Raw genomic sequence first — 25,722 nt, forward strand, 5'->3', positions numbered from 1 at the left:
CGTTGTTGGCAAAAATGGTGGGATCCTTCTATTAATCCAATAGATATTTCACTGCTGATACAATTCTTTATCTATATAAGAGCCAGGTACTTCCAAGGATGGAGTACTGTTGCCACATCTGGGAAGGAGCTTCTAGAAAGGACTTATTCTGCTTCGATAGAGTTCAAAATAGACTTTGTAGCCTCGTAGGGAATGTCCTTTTCTCTTCCCTGCAACCTCTTTCTCACAGAAGAGATGTTGCGAGTTTCTCTCTGCTTTATCGTTATTTTCATGACAAGTGCTCGGCTGAGCTTCAATCTATGGTCCCCTCTAGCTAAACTTTCACAAGAAACACTCGTCTAGCTGAAAACACTGTCAATAATTCCCCCACTCTTTATCTGTGCCTAAACCTAAACGTAGATTCCATGAACAAAGCTTCTTTCTTAGAACTGCACACCTATGGAACTCTCTTCCGTTTGCCTGCTTTCCAGCTGACTACAATATGGTTGTTTTCAAGTCCAATGTAAACAAGTTCTTGATGAGCCATTCCACTTAAATTAACAAATTTACTGCATTTCCATTACTAACGATTACTATATTGTCCAATTTTACTACTGTACACTCTTTAACCCTTATCCTCGAGTGACTTCTGGGCCTTGATAAGTGGTAATGCTTATGTAAAAAAAAAAAAAAAGGCCAAGTCTTGCAGGATGGGCCCCTTGGAACTGCACAGGACACAAAATATACTGCAGTCAATGGCAAGCAAGCTTTCTCAAGAATGGCGTTTACTTTGTTAACTTTGGTGCTGAAATAAAACCCTTGGGATGAGAACTAAGAGAGAGAGAGAGAGAGAGAGAGAGAGAGAGAGAGAGAGAGAGAGAGAGAGAGAAAGTAACGTGTTTAGTTAATTATAAATTCCCTAATGGGAACAATTAAAACTGGTTGTTTTTCAAACATAACTCGATCCCAGAAGTAAAATATATTTTAGCATGTATTTTATGCTATTAAAATATACCCAGAAGATTTGGGGAAAGAAATGTTGATTAACCCAGATTTAGTATAATAATAGATACATGCTATTTATATGTTTGAGTCAGTTGCTAACAAAACTCAAAATTTGAACATTCAGTGAGAAATGTTACGGGTCTCTCCCACTGCAGCAAAGTTAGACATGTCATCAGTTTATAGTGAAGGTTGAGGACGTGTGTTGTGTGGAGAGGAATGATATGAAAATGATAGATTCAGAGAGGATTACTCCGTTTAATTTTTCCTTCAGTCGAAGTTCTAAGAAATCAAGGGGCTTCTCCCTAGGGTTAACAGTTGACCTATACGAAATACATAGGTATTTGAATGTTCCATTAAAGTCTCATCTCTCAAACATTGAGTTAGTAAAGAAATTAACATAATTTTCCTCTCCCCAATTTACTATTTCAATAGGTTATAGTTATCTTTCTTTTTGGTCCTTTCATATTACTGGATTCCAGGACAAGAATTTATCTAGTCTGGTGGAGTATCTAACTTCATGTTGCTACTTGAGGTAACATCACTTGGAAATGGGGCACTAATCCTCATAAAAGCCATAGTGGGTTAGCCATAACGAGGAGATCTTAGTTGGGCAGCGAATACTATGTGATTTTGGTCAGGGTTTACTTCTACAGTGGCAACAGTATTCCATTTTTCTGGATTCTTATACAGATAGAGGATTGCATCGGTAGTGAGATACCTAATAGAGTGATAGAGTGATCCAACCATTTTTCCAGCAATCTTAGCAACAGATTTGATGCATGTGTTGCATTTCAAATCGGGAGTGAAGGTTAATCCCAGAAGCTTGTCAAAACATGGATCTTCCCCAAGACGAGAGCCATTCATTTCAATTGGGGCATGATGGGAGGTCAGAGTGAGTATGATGAAAGGAGAGAAGCTTGGTTTTCGATGCATTAAAATAAACCAGCCACCTTTTTCCTCATTGCACCACGTTCTGAAAAGCAGAAGAGAGAGAATCCTCTGATCTTGAGCACGTGGTACAATGGGGAAAGGAGTGGCTGGTTACTTTTAATGCATCTAAAACCAAGCTTCTCTCTTTACATCATCAACATTCTGATCCACATCTGGCATCAATTGAAATGAATGGCTCTCGTCTTCAGGAGGCCTCAAGTTTTGACAAGCTTCTGGGCTTGACAATTACTCCTGATCTTAAATAGAACACGTACATCAAATCTGTTGCCAGGGCCGCTGGAAAAATGGTGGGATCTTTCTATCGATTCAGTAGATATTTCACTGCTGATTCTATTCTCTATCTATATAAGAGCCAGATACGTCCAAGGATGGAATACTGTTGCCACATCTGGGCAGGAGCAGCTAGAAAGAACTTGTCCTGCCTTGATAGAGTTCAAAATAGACTTCTTAGCCTCATAGGAGATGTCCTTTTCTCTTCCCTGCAACCTCTATCTCACAGAAGAGATGTTGCGAGTTTGTCTTTGATGTATCGTTATTTTCATGGAAAGTGTTCAACTCAGCTTCAGTCTATGGTCCCCCTCGCCAAACTTTCACAAGAAACACTCATCTAGCTGTAAACACTATCAATAATTCCCCCCACTCTTTATCTGTGCCTAAACCTAAACGTAGATTCCATGAACAAAGCTTCTTTCTTAGAACTGCATGCCTGTGGAATTGTCTTCCGTTTTCCTGCTTTCCAGCTGACTACAATATGGTTGTCTTCAAGTCTAACGCAAATAAGTTCTTGATGAGCCGTTCCATATAATTAACAAATTTACCGAATTTTCATTACTAATGATTACTATATTTTTCAATTTCTACTGTACACTCTTTAACCCTTATCCTTGAGTGGCCTCTTGGCCTTGATAATGTGGTGATGCCTATGTAAAAAAAAAAAAAAAAGATCTTGGTCATTGCTGGCCTTTGAAGTATTGTCTGTCTCGATCCTACTAGACACATTGCAAATTTCCCCATGTAAAACTTCCAGTTGGCTAACGATATCATTAATGCCCTCCCTAATCCCTCACATCTCTACCCTAGTAATATTTTATATCGATAATCCCTCCTTCGTAACCTGCACCAAAGTCTTCTGTCCCCTTTGTAATTCTTCTATCCGTGATTTTACTAATCCAAGGTGTTCCTCGATGACTACTCCGAATAACGCCTCTAAGACTTTACCTATTATGGGAATAACTGCTCTCTTGGGTCTAGGCTCCAGATCCCTAAATCTCTGGAAGTGATCCCATTGGTCAGCCCACTGGCGTCGTAATATGCGCGACTCATCTTCCAAAGGATTCAATATACGGATATATTGTTCTACTTGCTCATGCTTACTAATCGCTTTCTCACTTCGTCAAACGTATTGATCCTCTTATGATGTTTGATAATTAATTCTCTGTAAGGCCGCAAATCATTCACTAGCATCACTAACCAATTTGACCGCGTCATCATTACCTCAGTGGTCTTCTTGAAAATCAGCAGTGGGCATCCATATCAGCCCAAACAGGAACATCACTTTGATCCCTTCCATTCCCAAGCTTGCTTTATCTTGTGCAACCGACGTCAGTCTCTCAATTCAAAAAAAGTCTTTGATATTTACTCTTGGAGAAAAAAGAAGAAAGAATTCTATTTCTTTTGTGTCTGTGTTTTTTCTCTCCGGTCTCTTTTACTCTCTTTCTTCTTTCTTTCTCTCTTTTTTTTTTTCAGTCTGTTTTTCTCTCCTTTCTTTGTTATTTTTTTGTTTTGCTGTGTCAGTTAGTTTTTTTTTTTTTCAATCTCTCGTTGTGTCATGGACTTTTTTTTTAATCTTTTTTACTCTCTTTGTGTTTTCTTTCTTTTTTTTTCCGTTTTAAGTTGTGCCGTAGTTTTTTTTTTTTTCTTTCTGAGTCTTTCCCGATCCTTCAACCAGGGTCTTTTATCCTGGATTCACAGGCACCAAATGTGAACCTTCAGCGATCCCTAATAATTCAGTCGATCTGGTCGGAATCACTTCACCTTCAGATTGATAGGCCGCTGCTTCATCGATCTGCCACACTGGAAATGAATCAATTTCATGCACTTAAAAGAAACACAGACTCGGATATATCTATTCTACTGGTTAATTCAAGATAGGTGTACAAAATATAACTTATATACAGTTGTTCAGATGTTTATTTGATAAAACTCGACCGAGTCCCAATTAGATTTAATTACTCTCAGTTTTGCGGTGGTGATGGTCGGGAAGAGAGAGGTGGCGACAACTCTTCAATTGCATTTGATTTCTCTCAAATCTCAGCTCCAACTGCCGATTTTGGTGTGGGACTCGCTTATGTATGGAGGTGACGGGGTAGGTTCGGTCACTCCCTAGACCAATCGCCAGTAAGTACGTCACCTCAGGGGAATCCCCTATTCCCTGCGTTCGTGCTTGCGGTCTGCCGCTTTCTCAAGCCCCATAAGGTAAAGCTCATAACCTCAATTTCCATTACCTATTCTCAAAGTGACATAAGTTGCCAGTTTTTCGCCAAACAATAAAATTTCGGTTTCATAAAAATAATAAAATTTATAACTTAACTTTTCCTTTCAGCTGTATCGGCTGCTGTTGCCTGGGCATACAATAATATTTAACAAATAAAACAAGCATATTTGCCTGGCATTCTCCAATGTTTCGAGAGTCTCAACCTCCCTTCAATGGGGAGCTCTACTGCTCCCGGAGACAGTCACATCACAAGAGGTATTTACATTGAAGGAGGGGCATCAGTGATACAAGTTCATCAGAGCAAATTCTATCAAAGTACTTGCAAAACAAGCACTGATATGCAACATTGTAATGATGGGACAGAGGTTGGAGCTTGGTCGACAAGTGCAGGACCTGTTAGATTGGAGATTCTTTTCTCGACCATATTCAATAGAGAAAAACAAGTGATAGACTACCAAGGTGAAGGGCAGCTTTGCCTGGTCGTAAAATACACTTCAATATGATATTTTGAATTTTCCAGATTTTGTATATATTATTATAGAGTCGTGATTTCAAAAGTCAAAAAAAAAAAAAAAAAAAAAGTATTTGGGTGCCATCAGCTGGAATCGAAACTGAGAGCAAAACTGTAGCATTCAAAGCTGGTGACGTTACCACTGTACCAACATGGCACGCATATGAACTGTTTAAAAATTAAAAATAAACTAAGATTGCATAGCAATTTTTTTTCCTCCTTTTTGACTCCTTAAAAACAATTTTAACCGACTAAACACTCATAAAAAAACGGTCCATAAAAAATACAATCATTTGAGGCCCCTAGCGCCACTCTGCAACTTTTAGTTTCGGAAGAGATAGAGTTTGAAAATATGGAGACAGCCAGACATATTTATATATAAGATTTGCCCAAATAATGATTTATTCGCCGTTTAGGAATAAAAAATAATGCTGAACGTTTTTTTTTTTTTTTTTTTTGGGGTCATCACTTATCAAGGTTAAAAGCCACTCGAGGATAAGTGTTAACGAGATAAATGGATTGTCAGTTGAGTGATGATAAATATTATGAAAGGATTGAAAATCTTGTATTATTTTTAATATTTGGACTACTGTTCTCAGAACGTTTCAGACAATGTAACCTTCAGCTGCACCTTGCCGAATTTGGGAATCGTTTTGTCAAACTCAGGAATCTGTACAGGATTTCAAACGGAAACCTATCTTTAATCCACAGGTTTAGCTTGTTCTCGTTCTGTCAGCCATAACCGGATAGAAGTCTTTAATTAATTTGTAATTGTATTCTTGATATTACCTGCACCGAGGATTGAACCTTCAACCTCCAGAAGATTGTCATTAGAACTGATTATACTTTGCACTTTATCTGCTACACTACGAGTCCTTACAGAATTTCCGTACAGATTCCCAAATTTGACAGAAAGATTCCCGAGTTTAACAAGATACACCTGAAGAAGTTCGGAGATTACATCAGTTTAAATGTTGTGAAACTAACATTCAAGATGAGAGCAACAGTCTGAATAACCCAAATAATACAAACTGTCAAGCCTCATCTCAAAAATTCCGAAACAAAACTGAAAATGATGAATTTAATGAACAAAATTTGACTGTCCGCAAAGACCCCTAACACAGTGGTTAGAGTATTTGGAAAAAAATCAATTGTAAAAGTGATTTTCTCCTGAAGGTTGAAGGTTCAATTCTCAGTGTGGGTGATTAAAAAAATACAATTACGAGTTACTTAGGACCTCTATCCAGTTATGGCTGACAGAATGAGAGCATGCTACCCCTGTAAAGTAGATAAAGAGTTATGTTCGAAATTCTGTCCAAATTTCTGAGTTCAACAGAAACATTCTAGAGTTCGACAAAATATACCTGAAAAAGGTTGCCGGTTACTTTGACCAAGATGAAGACAGTAGTCCGAAGAATCCAAATAATATGAAACTTTGATTACTTACGAGGATGGTTTATGCCAATAAAACAAAAACTGTTGGATATTAATTAATCAAAATTGGTGGATAAGGTAGGTATAGACTGAAGTTTATTCCTACCAAATATGATTATATGGTAGAACGGATTATAAATTTTATTAATGATTTCATGGGTGACATTTTGGAGGATGAGGCAGAGCTGGTCACCTTGTAGCAGAGTATTTAAAATCCATATCATTGTTTACTTTCTTTCCATCGCAGGAAGATGTGATACAAGATCAAGAAAGTGGGGGAAGTGAAGCTAGTGGCCCAAGGGATGAGGGACTGGCCATTTAAAAATTACCTTGGCAGATCTCTTGATATCCCTGGTATGGGCACCTCATGCAGTAAGCAATAAACTTACTCTCCCCGAAAGATGAGAGACAAAGGCCTGGAAACATGAACCTCCTAGGACTACACAGGATGTAGCAGCCTTAACCTCAGCTAACAGCTCATACTCTGTTGACTTTGGAAAGTTTAAAAATCTACGAAGTGCCTTCAATAAGTTTCTGTACTTTTTCCTATGGTCACTTTTATTGATAGTACACACATGAAACTCTAATCCCTTTTAAAGTAATCTCCTCTGGCTGCAATGCACTTGTTATACTGTTCCAACAACTGGAAGGTGCCATGGAAGTCCTCTTGTGAGAATGTGTCAATGACCCTCGTTACAGCTTCTTTCACCTCCTCAATTTTCTCATGACGACAGCCTCTTAGGTTTTCCTTGAGCTTAGAGAATAACTAGAAGTCACAGGGAGCAAGGTCTGGACTACAGGGAGGATGAGGAACTGTCTTGATGCCCATCTTGGTCAAACAGTCTGTGACAAGGATGGAATTGTGAACTGGTGCATTTTCACAAATCTTCTGCATCTTCACTTCCTCATGAATAATTGTGTGTACAGTTCCCACACTGACATCAAACTGTGCACTTATTGTTTCTACAGACACACGGCGGTCCTTATCCATGAAATTCTTTATTTGGCCAATCAACTCTAGTATTCTGACTTCCTTACTTCCCCACACCTCTCATCATCCCTCACAGACTCCCTGCCTTCCTTGTATCTCTTATGCCACTCAAAATCTGATGCTCGATTTATACAAGATGGTCAAAAAGCAGTCATTTTACATAATTTTTGGAATATGATATTTTCGTTTCATCAGGAGTACATACATCATAAAGATTTTGGTGCAATTACGCTATGATAGCGAAATTCGAAAAACAAAACAATTGATTTTAAAAAGAAAAACTATGGTATCTACCGACGTTTTTGTGTCAATTTCAGCTAAAAACAGTGATATCTACTTAATTGGCATGTCAGCAGTACTTAAATATTACTGGATTATTTAAAAAAACATGCGTTTTCGATCTTTATCATCAAAAACCTTCGCCATTTTTCTTTGGGAACACTTGACATGATAACAAGGGAAGTAACTCAGTTATGCTAAAAACAAGCCAAAACACACAATTTATTAAAACATTTGTTATGCGTTATTTACCTTCCCTTGGAAATCGCCAGTGTTTTTTTTTTTTTAACCAAACATAGTATTTTTGATAATTTTTGTCCAAAAAATGTTTTCTTTAATATTTTTTTTCCTACCTTATCGATTTTCATAAATTTTTAGATATATTCATTATTGTAATATGACAGTTGAGTAGAGATCATTAGTTTGCCTTGAAATTCGGTATTAACATTTTTTGAATTTTTGCTATTATAGTGTAATCGCACAAAGATTTTTTTCTTTCTTTATTTTTTTAATATGGGAGAATTCTAGGCAATAACCGCTTTTTCTTTCATTTCTCCTCGTATTTTTATGGGAAGTGAAACAATGACCAAAAGCATTATTTTCTTTCGTTTTTTTTTCCAAGACAATTAATTTGGATATCTACTGTTGATCCTAAATACACATCTATTTACTTTTTAGTACTGACCGATCATTTACTTGTAAATGTATAAAGAAAACAATGCCAACCAACCAAACAACTTGCTTTACATATTTACGTTCCTGTACCCATATTTTTTTTTTTTACAAAGGGGTCACCACTTAGCAAGGCCCAGAGGCCACGCGAGGATAAGGGTTAATGAGTATACAGTACTCAATGGGAAAATATTGTAGTAATCGTTAATAAGGGGAATTTGGTAAATCGGATTACTTAAGGGGATAGCTCACCAAGAACTTGTTCACATTGGACTTGAAAGACAACCTTATTGTAGTCAGTTGGAAAGCAGAGAAATGCAACAGAGTTCCACAGGCATGTAGTTCTAAGAACGAAGCTTTGTTCATGCGGTCTACGTTTAGGTTTAGGTATAGATAAAGAGTGGGGGGAAATTATTGATAGTGGTTTCAGTTAGACGAGTGTTTTTCATGAAAGTTAGGCCAAGGGGAGACCATAGAATGGAGCTCAGACGAGCACTTGCCATGAGAATAACGATAAAGCAGGGACAGGCTCGCAACGTCTCTTCTGTGGGAAGGAAGTTGCAGGAAAGATAAAAGGGCATCCCTTACTAAGTTACAAAGTCTATTTTGAACTCTGTCAAGGCAGGATAAGTTCCTTCTAGCAGCTCCTGCCCAGGTATGGCAACAGTACTCCATCCTTGGATGTACCCTGATAAAAGATTGTTTGTTTACTTTTTTTTGCTTCAAACTCTGGTGATCCTTTTCTTATTCAAACCAGATAAGGTCAACTCTACAAAATGACTATCTCCTGTATCGACACTGTTAATCACCCAACACTGCTACTCAACAACCTCATCAATGTTGATTTCAATTTCAACTTCTTCAAATCCTGCATTTAAGTGTGACTTGTTTACACATGCAAGCGTTTTTTCTACATTCTTCTTTTTCTTGATTTCATATCCAACAATGACAATCCTGCCTATGCTACCAATAAGCCCAAATATGGCTGCACAGTGTTGCTTCTGCTACCATGTAATGGTCTTCCAGCACTTTTTGTCTCAACTTATTTGGATGAAAGGAAAGTCATGAGTTATGTCTAGTATTCAACGTATATGTGAGAGAGGCTTGAGGATATCTGACTTGGCAAGTTATAAACATGCTAAAAGACTGTCTTTCCTTAGTCAAACCGTCATAGAAGAGTCTGCGTGGGGCCCTACAATCGAGAATGCCTTTCCCGACTTCATACTCAGCCATTTAGTTGAGGGCTGTCATAGATTAAGGAGTGAAATATAGTTCTTCATCGCAATGGTGGGCCATATTTAGAAAGCTTTCTCAATTTGGTGACTTTTCGTCATCTAGGACAGGAATAGGCAACCTTGAGAGCCAAAAAGCTATGCTGATTATAGGAGGGGCCCAAACAGCTTTGGCTACCATGTCATGGAGAACAACAATGTCATTAATTATGCGAATAAATTTAATAAATATTAAATATAATATGATTATATGTAAACAATATTACTTATTTTATTACAGGAATATAAAAATAAAGGAAACAGAACGATATATTTTACAAATATAAAATAAAACCAAATCACAACGTAATATTAGAAAAATAAACAATTATTTTACTTGTTTGAAATTTATCACAAATATATTTCGGAGGTAGACTCCATCTTCAGTGTGTTGTTTTGTTTGTTTTTTTTTTTTTGTTTGTTTTCTTTTCTTCTTCCTTGCCATGTTGTAAATTTGGAGAAAGAAAGACAAGGAAGAAGAAAAGAAAAAAAAAAAGAAACAAAACAACACACTGAAGATGGAGTATACCTCTGAAATATATTTATGTTATAAATTTCAAACAAGTAAAATATTTGTTTATTTTCCTAATATTACGTTGTGATTTGGCTTTCAAACGCACTTGATGCAGATTTTATTTTATTCAAATTAAAACAACGTTTCTATCGAACTCTCATTCTTGACATTATTTTACAAATATATTTTACAAAAAAAAAAAAATCTTGGTTCATATTGTGCCCTGAATAATAAAATTAAAAGACGGATCAGAGTTTACCGATCCCTGATCTAGAAAGACAGCATAAAGTGAAGGGTTCTACTTGGAGAATGGCTGTGATAGTCAATGAAGGAAATCCATTCAAAATCTGTTACCCTTCATGGCAAAACTTTCAGTTCAAGCTCAGTGACCATGCCTGATGGTCCACACAGGAGCAGCACTGAAGAATAAATGGCTAAGCACACCTACTCCTGCTGTAGTAAACTTTGGCTGTTATGGAAGTGTGCTCATGAGGTAACAGTGCAGCAGCAGTGCAATAAGCAGCAGTACCACAACAGCAGCAGCAGAAGTGACACATTGTAGTATGTAATTTTGAACCTATGCTTAATTTCTAAGCTCAGCACTGATTGGTACAATAATTTAACTTCCTTTTTGGCCTATCCAATCAGAGGCCATTTTCTCAGGCAAACTGATTACACAACAAGAAATGATAAAAGGAATCACACAAGGTTTACTTTCTCTTTTTGGGGCCAGGAGACATTGCTAACAACCCCACCTTGCTCAGATCAACCCCCAAACTTTTCTTTCGGGTGCAACCAAAACCCTCCAAACAATTTTCATATATTTCCATTTCCTTACAAACAGGACATTCATCCTACATATATGAGGGCCGCTCCAAAAGTAATGCCTCTTATTTTTTATTTTGCCCAAATGGATCAAAGGGGATTGCAAATTGCATTGTTATGCTGACCGAACTTATGCATTCATGATCTGAAAGTTTTATCTGTTTGTTACAGATATTGATGGAGTGATACTCTAAGAAATCAACCTCTGTCATAGACATGAGTCAAAAGCAGAGATGCATCATTGAATTCCTGGCAAAAGTGCATTAAGAATGGTATTGACTATGTAGAAAAATAAATTCGGGAGCAGAAAAGGTCACTTATTTCAATGGTATCATTCCTGTCTCCATAGCTCTTCAACTTTTTTAGTTAAAAAATAGGAGGCACAACCCTGATATATGGAATCTTTTCATATTCTATAGATTTCTCAAACATGTCAAATATTAAACGGATAAACAGTTTAACTTTTTTTGATGTGTTTCAATATTCATATAAACATCTAACACACACACACACACACACACACACATTCCTACATGGTCTTGATTTCAACACCTGCGTACTGTACGAAAACATTCTTTATATGTGAATACTTTTTCCTTTTCATACAACCAAGACATTCATCCTTCATCAATCAATCAATCAATCGATAAGGGTTTTATCACTCAATGAGGAATCCCTCCCTGGACTTTAGCCATCTATCTCTGTCCCGAGCTATCCGCTGCCATGTGAGACTCATGTGTTGTATCAGGTCGTCCCTCCATCTCATTCTTGGTTTTCCCTTTGGCCTCTTATGTTCACTGATGTTCCTCTGATAGACCATCTGTTGTCATGTTGTCTGGCTACGTGTCCTGCCCATCTATATTTGGATGTCTTGATGGCAGTATTGACATCAATAACTCTTGTTTGTTAGCGGGTCCAGATGTTTGTCTTTCTGTCTTGTAGAGTGATGCCTAACATTATCCTCTCCATCTTCCTTTGTGCCACAGCGAAGATTTCACTTTGGCGCATGTTTCACTACCGTAGATCATCACAGGTAGTATATGTTCATTGAAAATCTTTTTGATTGCCATACTTGCTTTTCGGCTCCTCATGATATTATCCACTTTCCCAAAAGCTACCCATCCCAATGCTATCCTTCTTTTCATCTCAGGGAGGAGATCTCCATCTTTCGTAATTTTCCTTCTTTCACACTGTTGCCCAAATATATCTTTCATATATGAACTCTTCCTTAGTAATGAAACATTTATTTGACACCATGTGGACTTCCTAACCTTTCATCTTATCGTAAGGTATCCAGACAACTCCTTCTTTGCCACTGACTCCCAGAGCCTGCTGACCGATTGCCATCCTTGTTCCAAGCAGCCGACTGACATCCTCGTCACTACCGCTGCCGCTGTCACATCCTAATAAAACCAATATCGTGTTGACACTCAATAAAAGTTTGAACTAAACTTTTTTGTTTGTCCTTCTTACTTCCATACGCTCATTTTTGTAATATAACAACATTACATTTAAGCTTCTGCAGATTAGTGCAGTCAAGGAAACAGGAAAGTCCAGCAGCCCAAAGAAAGAAACTATTAGAGTAAGCATGTTTTCAAACATCTAGTGACCTCGACAGCGAAAAGGGTGGGATTTTGTGCTTGTTGGGTCAGTCAGAAGTTTGTACGCCAAGATTGGTTGGTTGGTTGTTTTTGTTTTACGGCATATCAACCCTTTTCGGGTTATTTAATGCCGAATCCAAAGATTTTTAAGAAAAATTTTTTAATAGAATATATTTGTTATTTTCAAATCAGTTTCTATTTAACCCATAGTTGGGGCCCTAACAGGTACTACCGCTCCGGGTCAGAGTGGACCTGGGAGCAATGGTAATTAAAGGGTGGCTCCACACTCCCCAAAGCCCGTAAGCTGGGGCCTCACCACTGGATATAGTTTAAGGTCATATCCAGGACTTGTACGTCAAGAGGATAATGAGAAACCATTGCATTTAAAGATGGACTCACTTGTTTTGGTTATAAACAAACCTGAAAACAATAGACAGTTTACTCTTAAAGAGAATTGGGAGGATCTTATAAATTTGCACTGTATTTTATTTGGTTTCTTCGTTTTGCAATTTTTTTTTTTTGTTGTTTCACACTTTTTTTTCCTCCCAATTCTTCTTTGCATTTTTGAAGCATGTCTTCACAATCAGTTCTTTCAATAGAGCAACACTTAAGTACATTTTACAGACCTGTTTCACTTACATAGAACGATCAATATTTTTATGTTAATATTGAATTTTTCTTTACATATACTCATCAGAAACAAAAATCAGGAATTTCTTCTTAGAAAGAAATAAGAATGACCATATAATGTTGGAAATGAAGCATGTACAAAAAATATACCACAGTTTTTCCACTTTTTTTTTTTTTTAACACAGCCATTTGCACTATTGTTGTATTCTGTAAGAGTTTTCAAGCTGCACCAGTTGGGCAGTAGCAATAAGGCAGTGTTGCATCGTATGGCCCTCCTCTCCACATTTGCAGATGGTTGGGTTAGTTTTTTATTCCCATCTGGCTATAACAACTTCCCTGTTCTCAGGTGATTGGGTGTTTTCCACTGGAGCCAAGATGATTCTGAACCGGAAGAGTGGGCCTCAGATGCAGAGATTCCATATCAGTAGAAAGCATGGGAGCATCTTACAGCCGTCTGATTCACAGCTGTAGTCTTGTCTCTTCCTGAAATGCTGTTAGGGGTTCAACATAGCCAAGGAAGCTTCCTATTAACTTCAATTGTTCGACCAATAATTCACGTCCATGAAGGAGATAGTGTTCATCACTGATAAATTTTGTGATTTCTACTTTGTTGGCAACTTCTCATCTCACAAGGAAATTGTAAAAAAAAAATTTTAAAAAAAAAAAATTTTTTTTTAAATAATTTTGTTGGTTGTTTCGATTAATACATAAGTGAAATATTACAATTCAAAATAAAATAAGAAAAGTTATTTGCAGACACTAAAAATTATGGAAAATTATTAAGCAAAATTTTAGTAATAAATATAATTGATTTAAAAAAATTTTTTTTTTTTTTTACATGGCGGTCACTCGGGGATAAGGGTTATTGCATGTACAGTAATCAATGAGATACTATCGTAGTAATCGTGAGTATTGGAGATTTGATAAAGTGTCTTACTTAAGGGGGCGATTCATCAGGAATTTGTTTATGTTGGACTTGAAGACATCCAAGGTGTAGTCAGGTGGGAAACAGGCAAACGGAACAGAGTTCCACTGGCGTGCACTTCTAAGAAAGAAGCTTTGTTCATGAAATCTATGTTTTGATTTAGGCACAGATAAAGAGTGGGGAAAATTACTGACAGTGGTTTTAGCTAGATGGGTGTGTTTTTCGTGAAAGATTGGCGAGGGGGGACGAGAGATTGGAGCTCGGACAAGCACTTGCCATGGAAGTAACGATAAAACAAAGACAGGCTCGCAACGTCTCTTCTGTGGGAGAGAGGTTGTAGGGAAGAGAAAAGGGCATCACCCACTAAGCCACGAAGTCTATTTTGTACTCTGTCATGGCAGGATAGGCTGTTTTTAGCAGCTCCTGCCCAGATGTGGCAGCAGTACTCCATCCTTGGATGTACTTGTCTTTTATACAGACAGAGAATTATATCAGTAGTGAGATATCTTCTGGAGCGGTAGAAGGATCCCACCATCTCCCAGCAACCTGGGCAACAGACTTGATGTACATGTTCCATTTCAGATCAGGAGTAAAGGTCAAACCCAGAAGCTTGTCAAAACATGGAGCCTCCAAAAGACGAGAGCCATCCATTTCAACTGATGCCAGATGGGGATCAAAGCGTTGATGATGTAAAGATAAGTGCTTGGTTTTAGATGCATTAAAAGTAACCAGCCACTTCTTCCCCCACTGTACCATGCGTTTAAGATCAGAGGAGAGAGAATCAGAGAGAACTTTGTCATTTACGGCCTTTGATGTGTTGCCATAGATGGTCGTGTCATCAGCATAGATGTCAACGAATGATTTAAGTATGTGTTTTGGGAGATCATTGATGTAGATCAGGAAGAGAGTTGGGACCAGGATGGACCCCTGAGGGACTCCAGCATTAATACTGTGGGCCTCTGATTTTTGCCCAGCAACCACTACTCTTATGAACCTATCAGAAAGAAATGATTTAATGATTGAGAAAACATTTCCAGTGATACTGTAGCAGAAATCTTGTGAAGTAGGCCCTTGTGCCATATGTTATCGAAGGCCTTTGATATGTCAAAAGCAATTGCTCTGGAAAGGAAGCCTTTGTCAAGAGATTCACTAATTCTATGAGATATAACCGTTAGCACATCTGCTGTAGATCTTGTGGAGCAGAAACCATATTGCATGTCACTAAGAAGGTTATTTCTGCTGAGGTGGTTGACTACTTCTCTATTTAATATGGATTCCAGCAACTTATTCATGACACACAGGAGACTTATTGGTCTGTACTGAGAGAGAGATGACTAATCACCTGAATTCTTAAATACAGGGCATACTGATGAGGTTTTCCAGGGTGTTGGAAAGCACTTCTCCTTAAGGCAATGCTTAAACAGTTTTGTAAGTATGGGGGCAAGTTCTGGTTGAAGCTTTTTCAACACTATAATTGGAATGCCATCTGGGCCAGTTGCTTTACTGAAATGAAGGTTCTGGATTAGCTTGACACCCTCATGCACAGATCTTTGTATGTTGCAGAGTGTGTTGTCTGTTATATGAGGAAATATGGGGAGTTGATGGCCTTCATTGCATAGGGTAGAATTAGCTGCAAAGTTCTTGGCAAATAGTTTGGCAAATAGTTTGGCCTTAATTATAAAAAAAAATCAAAGCAACTAAATAATAAATAAAATAAAATAAATGAGTAAGCCTGAAGAAAAACATATGTAAAATATGTAAATATATTAATATAATCACGGTCTTTCACAAAATGGCGTCTTACTGAAACCGGAAGTAGGATGTTTATGCAAAGAGCAAACTCATTTGGCATTAACTTAAACAAAGCAAGCATGTTCATCATATCAGAAACCAAAGAAGTTTAAAGTTGTTAATATTTGTTTTTATTAAGATAACATAAAAAGTGTTTACAAATTATCTATATAAAAAAGAGGTTGTGAAAGAAATATTTTTATAAACACTTTAATTTTTTTTAATAAATTATTTTCATAATTCAATCCAATACTTTTTTTTATTACACTTTTTTTACGTTCCAGGTTTTTGTATTGCTCAATGTGAAAAAAGTGTTAAAATGTCCTTTTTCATTGTTGTTATTGTTCTTCCTCTTATCACATAATACTAAATTGATTTTTAACTACAAAATAAGCACTTCCAAATTCTTGTGTACAATCGCCAAGGTTTTATGCAGTATTAGCAATGTCATCATTTTGTGTCAAACTTATAATTGTGTATAATTTTTACGAATGCTCAAAGATGCTAAATTGAATAAGGGAAGCAACGTTTTTGTTTGTTTGTTTTTGTTTTTGCTATTGTTTGTGTTAATTTTGTTAATTAGAGGCTTCCATACATTTATGAAAATAGGCGCTAAGATCAAGTTCATTCCACTCCTAGAAATAAAAATTTTAACAATTAAAATAATTTGAAGTTGTAATTGAATTTGCTATTTTAAAATTGCCAATAGTCATTTTTTTTATATTATATGAAAAGTACTTTTTAAAAATTGAAAAACCTTACTCAAAAATCTATTTAAAACTTCATATCATGGAATATTGGAATTTTATTCTATTAAAAATTAATTACTTTTTAAAAATCTGGGTTTTTTTTTTGTTTTCTAATTCAACTTATATATTATTGAGAAAATTTTTTTTTTTTTAAATATAATAATATTTTATACCAATTTTTTATTTACAACTTCAAAGTAAGTAAAATAAGTAATGGGTTTATGTATACATGTATATAATTTATATATATATGTTGGTTGGTTGTTTCTGTTTTACGGCATATCAACCCTTTTCGGGTTATTTAATGCTGAATCCAAAGATTTTGAAGAAAAATTTTTTAATAGAATATATTTGTTGTTTTTACGTCGGTTTCTATTTAACCCATAGTTGGGACCCTAACAGGTACTACCACTCCAGGTCAGAGTGGACCTGGGTGCAATAGTAATTAAAGGGTGGCTCCACACTCCCCAAAGCCTGCAAGCTGGGGCCTCACTACTGGATATAGTTTAAGGTCATATCCAGGACGCCCATTGAGGGACTTTTACCCTCTGCAGGAGGGGGGCAGTCGGCGTATTCTAATGCCCCACCGACAGGGCCTTATATATATATATATATATATATATATATATATATATATATATATATATATATATATATATATGATCAAATGATTAATAAAACATGTTAAAAGACATCTTGAAAAAGAGTTAAAAACATATTTAATTTTAAAAAAAGGAAGCACAAGATAAGTGGATAGTCCTTAATCCGCGGAGTTTCAAAGAAATACTCTCCTTCTCATCAGAGGGCAGGAATTAGCAAAATGCAGGATCGGATTTTGCATATAAAAGTATTTAATGAAACTACAAGTAAGTCAAAGATCTTACTTGGTTAAAAAAAGGGTGAGGTAAGGGGAACACGAGGCAAAAGAAAAATAATAAAAAAGATTTCACATGAATGGATAGTCCGAAAATAAATAATATAAAATGTTACAATTTTTATGGATTTAAATTTATTTTGTTTAGTTTTTGTAAAATGAAAAATGAGGGTGGGATAAAACCCCTAAAAATATATTTCCCCCTCCCATATTTAACAAAAACTGCTTTTAAAATATAAGTTAATTTAAAAATGAATAAGTATCGAAAATTTCATGAAAATCTGACAATTAGTTGATTTTTGCTTGCTTTTTTAAATATGTGAGTGTTTATGCCTTTGAAATGATCACTACATAAGAATGTTGTTTTAAGGCATCTCTAATGTGAACACGATTTTGGTCTCGCATCTATATATTAATACAATAGCGTTTGTGTTATTTTCTGAGTCACGCTTACATTCTTTTTCTTCCGAGTGACTGTTGTTTAATTGTTATGACCTTCCATTTCTTGTAATAAATAATTTTACCAAGAATTCTGTGTAAGTTTTGGTTTTGGCTTCGATTAAAGCTGAAGGAACTCAAGTTATATGCACAAACATGACAGAAAAAAAAATAGACACCCATAGAAACAGTTTATTTCAATAAACATATAATTTATAGAACAAAATCAAAAATAAATATCCAGAAATTTAATAACATCTTCTCCCTGTGACTGGCACCAGGGTATGATATACCTTATTTGTTGGAACCTGACTGTGGAGGTTAATACTGTAATGTCCACCCCCCTCCTGACAGGTTGCTCTATAGAAGGTATATCATACCCTGGTGCCAATCACAGGGAGAAGATGTTGTGCATATATAAACCTTTGATTAATATAATTATCTCACTGATGACCTACTTACTGCATTCCATCTCGATCATGTGATACTGAAACCAAAACTTATTATGCCACCGCTTCTTGAAAGACATGGACATAAAAGAAAAGCTCCGACAGACGAGTGGGGTGGGTAGGAATTTACCGTATCAGGTTATAAATTTCTCGGTCCCGGAACAGACCTAGACAAACTCAGCTACCATCCCGCCATAAACAAACTAGACCAGGCGGCAAAAGATCACGACCTAAATTATGAAAATCCGCATAAGCCAATGCCCAATTCTTCCGAGAAACTGAGAGAACAGGATTACTTGGGGCCATCAGCAGAGCAGCTATCAGAGCTAAAAACTACCTTGGACTGAATTCGACTTTCAGAAGCACTAACTCCACCAACTGTATTGGTGCTGCTACTAGCGATCACACTAATAAGACTATGGAGACGGATCAAAGAGAGGATACGTCAGATGGCAGACAGAGTAATGGTTGGCAGGGAACGTCCATCAGCGGAAAACTCCCGTCGGAGACTGGAAATGAAATCAAAAACTTGGTGAAGACCACAGACATGAACAGCACCGTGGGTACATTCACAAAATACTACTCTGAAACGGAGACCATGCACAACATAGGGCACTTCTATTGGTCTCAACTGGAATCAGCGGACGATATCATGCCTTACTTTCTTTTGACATGGGTAACGCAGATAAAATGGGAAGCGGTGATGGCCGGCGGAACCTCGTACAGAGTCAAAAGCATGGGTTGCCCCATCGACAACATCATATACGGAGAATGGTTAACCAAAAACGACGAGGAAGTATTCGTTCACGAATCCGAAACCTTACTTCGGCATATACATCGACAACGGCGACTACATAGGATATGGTAACTTTGTAGGCATAACGAAGATACCAAACAATAATTTCAAAGAGATATAACTGATGTCAGGGAACGACGGAACTGCTGAACTTCAAGTACAGTTACGGGGCACTAATTCACCTGGTAAACGAGCTACCAAACACGGGAGAGAGAACGGCAGACAACCTAAGCACCAAAGTCAGGATGATCTTACTTCACGACTGGAGAGAAATGCTGACCAAGAGACAGTTAAGACAGGGAGACATGTTCAAGAAGAAACCACTCGCTGCTAAGAAAGCCGCTAACAAACATCATGATCCAGAGTAACTACCGTGAGAAACACCATCAGAATTCAAACTAACTCTGAAACCCGACGTGCTGCTACCCACTCAGAAGGCATCAAGAGCGATGACGACGTAGACACGTATGAACCAAACACACACAAAAAAAAAAAAAACTACACAGGACACCCAACAATACTAAACGATCACGTAGCCATAAGAAACCGAGAACTGAATGGTAAAAAGATAGCACACCAGATAATGTACTGCTCAGAGGAGATAGAAGAACTATTATTAGAAATACACATGAAAACCTACACCGAACTAATTGCATCATAATTATAGCAGCTAAAAATAGAACGCCAAAGAAAAACTTTATCTAATCACGGACAAGCCTCTCCCCCCCTCTTGCAGTGAAAAACTTTTTCTCTTTATGAACTGGTCTTTCTTTTCTTTTCTTTATTATTATTATTATTATTATATATACTATATATATTGCAATTTGAATCTGAATTCCAATAGTAAATAAATATATAAAATCATATATATACGTATTTGTTTTTAATACACACGTAACCTGTCTATCTGTGTAAAAAGAAAATTGCCTTTGATCATATAATTATTTCAAAGGTATACGCACTTGTAATCAGTGAAAAAAGATATATCATCAAAGGTACCTATATAAGAGCCAGGTATGTCCAAGGATGGAGTATTGTTGCCACATCTGGGCAGGAGCTAGTTTATTAATAAAATAACAGACCTATGTAAGAGGAAAGTTAAGACGGACTCTTTCTCATAAGAAACGTTACTTTTTTTTTTACATAGGCATCACCACTTATCAAGGCCAAGAGACCACTCGAGGATAAGGGTTAAAGAGTGTACAGTAGAAATTGGACAATATAGTAACCGTTAATAATGGAGATTCAGTAAATTTGTTAACTTATATGGAACGGCTCATCAAAAACTTGTTTATGTTAGACTTGAAGACAACCATATTGTAGTCAGCTGGAAAGCAGGAAAACGGAAGACAATTCCACAGGTGTGCAGTTCTAAGAAAGAAGCTTTGTTTATGGAATCTACGTTTAGGTTTAGGCACAGATAAAGAGTAGGGGAAATTAGTGATAGTGTTTTCTGCTAGACGGGTGTTTCTTGTGAAAGTTTGGCGAGGGGGGGAACAGATTGGAGCTCAGCCGAGCACTTTCCTCTTTGTTTTTAATGCTAGAACCCTTCTAGGCATTGCATTGATCAGTTGACGAATAACATTTTGAGCAATTTCTTACCATATCTGACGCAATAATGCTAAAAGTTCAGGCTTAGAAGATGGCTTCCTTTTCTTTTTGCAAAGGTCCCGGTCTAATATGCCCCAAAGGTTTTTGATTGGGTTCATATCCGTGGACTGACTTGGCCATGGAAGTTCATTAATCCCATTTTGGCTAAACCAATGTTGTGCCGCCAGAGAATAATGACAATGAGCTCTGTCTTACATAAATAGGGAGTTAACTTGGTCCATTTTACCACTTGAGAATATTGGCAGGAAACCTTCATGTAATATTGAAATGCATTTAGCAGAATTGATGTTTGCTTCGCATTCCACCAGGTCTGAGCGACCATCACTCCAAATTGCACTCCATACTGTAACTGAGAAAACCCCAGGTTTTTGTCTTTTTTATGTTTAACTGATAGAAATTATTGTATAATAAAAATAATTAAATAAAAACAAAAATAATTTTTCTTATTTCCAGTTAATTCCTTATTTTTTTTTTTTTTAACTTGATTACTCAATTCAAAAAGTTATTCTAGCAAATTACCTAACAATTTAGTAAACAAAACTCTCGTAAAGATTGAATTTAACTTGAAAATGCAATGAAAGAAATAGATTTTAAAATTTTATAATCAAGTAAAAAAAATTGGTAGTTGAAATTCAAAAGCTATTTTTTTTTATGGTATTTTCAAGTTAAATTCAGTTTTTACGATATTTTTGTTAATTAAATTGTTAGGTAATTTGCTAGAATAAGTTTTTAAATTTAGCAATCAAGTAAAAAAAATATGGAATTTTTACTTGTTTAAATAATCGAAATAAGAAAAATGGGTGCTGACTGCTGCAGTGCTGCACTATGCACTGCTGAGTGCTGCAGAGAGTGATCCGCGCTATTTTTTAAATCGTATTTCCAAGTTTAATTAAAGTTTTATGATATGTTTTTTAATTTAATTGTAAGGGTGAAGTATAGAATAGGTACAAAACACCCCCCTCCCTATGTTAAGAATGGCTTTTTAAATCCGGCGGATCACTCTCTGCAGTAGTACCGAAAAATGATTTTTGTTTTAAGTCAATTATTTTTATTATGCAATAATTTATATCAGTTAAACATTAAAAAAATAAAAACATTGTTAGTGAAAAAAAAAAAAAATAAAAAAGAAAAGAAGTCCACTGCTATCGGCCCACTGCCACGAATTCGGAATAGGGACATGTGAGCGAGAAAAAGCAAAAGTAAAATCAGGGAGACATCTCCTACAGAAGAACCCCCAAAATATAGAAGGAATAATACCGATGTATGTACACGTGAATCTGTCTTTTTTTTTCTTTTTTTTTTTTTTCTCTTCAGGGTAGCTGAGTTATTTCCAAATTACAAATGAACCTTGCACATAACTTTGCTCTCCTGTGGAGGCAAATAAATAAAGACAGAAGATACATACCTACACGTATATTTTGACGGACAGAAAACGCTACTCTCAATGAGGGGGGGGGGGCTGTATAGGGAGATTCTCTCATAAGTACAACGGTATCCCAACAAAGTCACTAGAATTACCTCCCCTACAATGGTTCTACATACTCGCTGACATGAACATCAGGGCATATATAGGTTTAAATTGAATGTTACATCTTGTAAAGAGAAGTCTTGCCCCAATAGATATGGACGTCGTTACACGCACGTTGAAATAGGCGCTTTTCAGACGCCATTACAGCCATCAAGAAAACTAACGATAAACAAATATTTTCTCCCTGGACATTTGGCATAATTGCACTCTGTCAAAGCTTAATATCATTTTAAATGTTCTCAGGAAAATGACTATATATTTATCTTATTCTTCAATTGCTTGATTTATTTTTCAGACTATCAAAGAATTCCTCATTTTATTTTGCATTTTGGCAATAAAAAAAAAACAGTTTGAATATCATACTTGGAATTTTCAAAAACCAAAACGACAAATTGGAAATCCGTAAATTAGAAAAAGTGACAATTTATGAACCCGAATTATTTATTTAATATTTGCTTATTTGGAATTTACGAAAACAACAACAACAACAACAACAACAACAGAATCAAAATTTCTAGTCTGTCGGTGGATTCCAGTTTTTATAGTTTTTTATTGAATGAATTTGCATTATTCCTGAAAATATTGGTAAGTAAAAAAAAAATGGTTTTCTTCTTTGAACTTCAATTTAAAAAAATTCCCGACATGAGTTTTCTTTATTTCTTTTACAAAACTTCGAGGAAAATGATTAATTTTTATTAAAAAAAAAAAAAAAAAAGAAATCGTGATCATTTAACGCAATGTAAACATTCAAATTATATATTTTTGCTTAAATCATTTTCTCTTGAATAAAAAAAAAAAAGTCATATATAAAATGTTAAAAAAAATTATATTTTGTTTTTGCTCGTTGGGTTTATTTGTTATTAAAAAAATAAAAAAAAATAATATATATATTTTTTTTAAATATTAGTCATTTTTTTTTTTTCTTAAAACAAAAACTCGAATTCAATTTCTTTTTAATGTCAATTTCCCAAATAAATTTTCACTTTGATTTATTCTTCCATCATTAGTTCAGGTAACCGTTTTCATTTTTTTTTTTTAATTTAATTAAAATATTAGAAATTAACGAACTTGAATCTTTTAGTTTTCTTGTTTTGTTGGAAATAATTTTAATATTTTTAATTTTAATGGAAAATGATTTTGCTGTCTGACAATATTAATGGCACATGATTTTGCTGCTGATATAATATTAATGGCAAATGATTTTTCTATAATTTAATGGCAAATGATTTTGCTGTCTGACAAAATATTAATGGCAAATGATTTTGCTGTCTGACATAATATTAATGGCAAATGATTTTGCTGTCTGGCATAATATTAATGGCAAATGATTTTGCTGTCTGGCATAATATTAATGGCAAATGATTTTGCTGTCTGACATAATATTAATGGCAAATGATTTTGCTGTCTGGCATAATATTAATGGCAAATGATTTTGCTGTCTGGCATAATATTAATAGCAAATGATTTTGCTGTCTGGCATAATATTAATGGCAAATGATTTTGCTGTCTGACATAATATTAATGGCAAATGATTTTGCTGTCTGACATAATATTAATGGCAAATGATTTTGCTGTCTGACATAATATTAATGGCAAATGATTTTGCTGTCTGGCATAATATTAATGGCAAATGATTTTGCTGTCTGGCATAATATTAATAGCAAATGATTTTGCTGTCTGGCATAATATTAATGGCAAATGATTTTGCTGTCTGACATAATATTAATGGCAAATGATTTTGCTGTCTGGCATAATATTAATGGCAAATGATTTTGCTGTCTGGCATAATATTAATAGCAAATGATTTTGCTGTCTGGCATAATATTAATGGCAAATGATTTTGCTGTCTGACATAATATTAATGGCAAATGATTTTGCTGTCTGGCATAATATTAATGGCAAATGATTAGTGCTTATGCACTTGTGTTACCATGCTATTTTTTAAATAGTATTTTCAAGTTAAATTCAAGTTTTACAGTATATTTTTTATTATTAAATTCTTAGGTGAAAGTACTGAATAATTACATAACACCTTCCCTACTCATGTTAAGAATGGAGTTCTAAATAATGATGTTAATATTTCAGCACAGTAACATAAGTGCATAAGTACCAATAATTTTGCTGTTTGACAAGTTTAACATGACAGCATACTTCCTTGTCTTCCAGAAGGACTGATAGATATATGCATAGTCTTGGAGTCTATATTGTGTAGCACCCTTCCTTTAACTAGAGAGCAATGTCTGGAATTTGATGACCAGGCTTTTATGTGTTTTCGACTAACCTTTCATGACTGCGTTAGTTACTTATATTTTCTCTTCTGTTCTCCCTCAAGTCAGGACTGTATTCTAATCGATCATGTCTCTGATAGTATAGATGCAGCACTCTCCTTAGATAGTAATGGCCAAATACATGTGATTGGTGACTTTAATGTTCACCATAGAAATTGGCTTGGTTTCTCGGGTTATACAGATGCAGCTGGACGCTCTGCTAATAGCTTTTCTATAGTCCAATCCCTCACACAGTCATTCATATTCACAACTCGTCTACCAGATCATGAACACTGGCAGATCTATTCCTCACCACAGTACCTGAGAATTGTGTGACTAATGCCCACAGTCCACTTGGAAATGCAGACCACCTAGTGGTATCAGTTGGAATCCCACTTAAATCTGAACCCTGAATCTGAAATGGAACATGTACATTAAATCTGTTGCCAAGGCCGCTGGAAAAATGGTGGGATCTTTCTATCGATCCAGTAGATATCTCACTGCTGATGCAGTTCTCTATCTATATGAGCCAGGTACGTCCAAGGATGGAGTACTGTTGCCATATTTGGGCAGGAGCTGCTAGAAAGGACTTTCTAATTCTAAGTTCAAAATAGACTTCGTAGCCTCACAGGAGATGTCCTTTTTTCTTCTCTGCAACCTCTTATCACAGAAGAGATATTGCGAGTTTGTCTTTGCTGTATCGTTATTTTCATGGAAAGTGCTCGACCTAGTTTCAATCTATGGTCTCCCCTCGCCAAACTTTTACAAGAAACACTCGTCTAGCTGAAAACACTATCAATAATTCCCCTCACTCTTTATCTGTGCCTAAACCTAAACGTAAATTCCATGAACAAAGCTTCTTTCTTAGAACTGCACGCCTGTGGAACTGTCTTCCATTCTTCTGCTTTCCAGCTGACTACAATCTGATTATCTTCAAGTCCAATGTAAACAAGTTCTTGATGAGCTGTTCCACTTACATTAACAGATTTACCAAATTTCTATTACTAACAATCACTATATTGTTCAATTGACTACTGTATACTCTTAACCCTTATCCTCGAGTGGTCTCTGGGCCTTGATAAGTGGTGATGCTTATGTAAAAAAAAAAAAAAAAAAAAAAAACAAAGTTAAGGAGCC

General features: G+C 35.8%; 1 protein-coding gene across 1 annotated transcript in view; it reads left to right on the plus strand.

The window, feature by feature from the left end:
- The first annotated feature begins 22,421 nt into the window (after positions 1 to 22,421).
- LOC145280016 (piRNA biogenesis protein EXD1-like) overlaps positions 22,422 to 25,722 on the plus strand; it is a 28,457-nt gene continuing 25,156 nt past the window's right edge. Inside the window, exon 1 of the mRNA XM_080131657.1 lies at positions 22,422 to 22,903. Coding sequence (XP_079987783.1) covers positions 22,745 to 22,903 — 159 coding nt within the window. The 5' untranslated portion in view covers positions 22,422 to 22,744. The remainder of the gene's footprint in view (positions 22,904 to 25,722) is intronic.

This window comes from Euprymna scolopes, chromosome 7, assembly GCF_053919585.1.
Source record: "Euprymna scolopes isolate OS-2025 chromosome 7, ASM5391958v1, whole genome shotgun sequence".
In the NCBI taxonomy this organism is placed as follows: Eukaryota; Metazoa; Mollusca; class Cephalopoda; order Sepiida; family Sepiolidae; genus Euprymna; species Euprymna scolopes.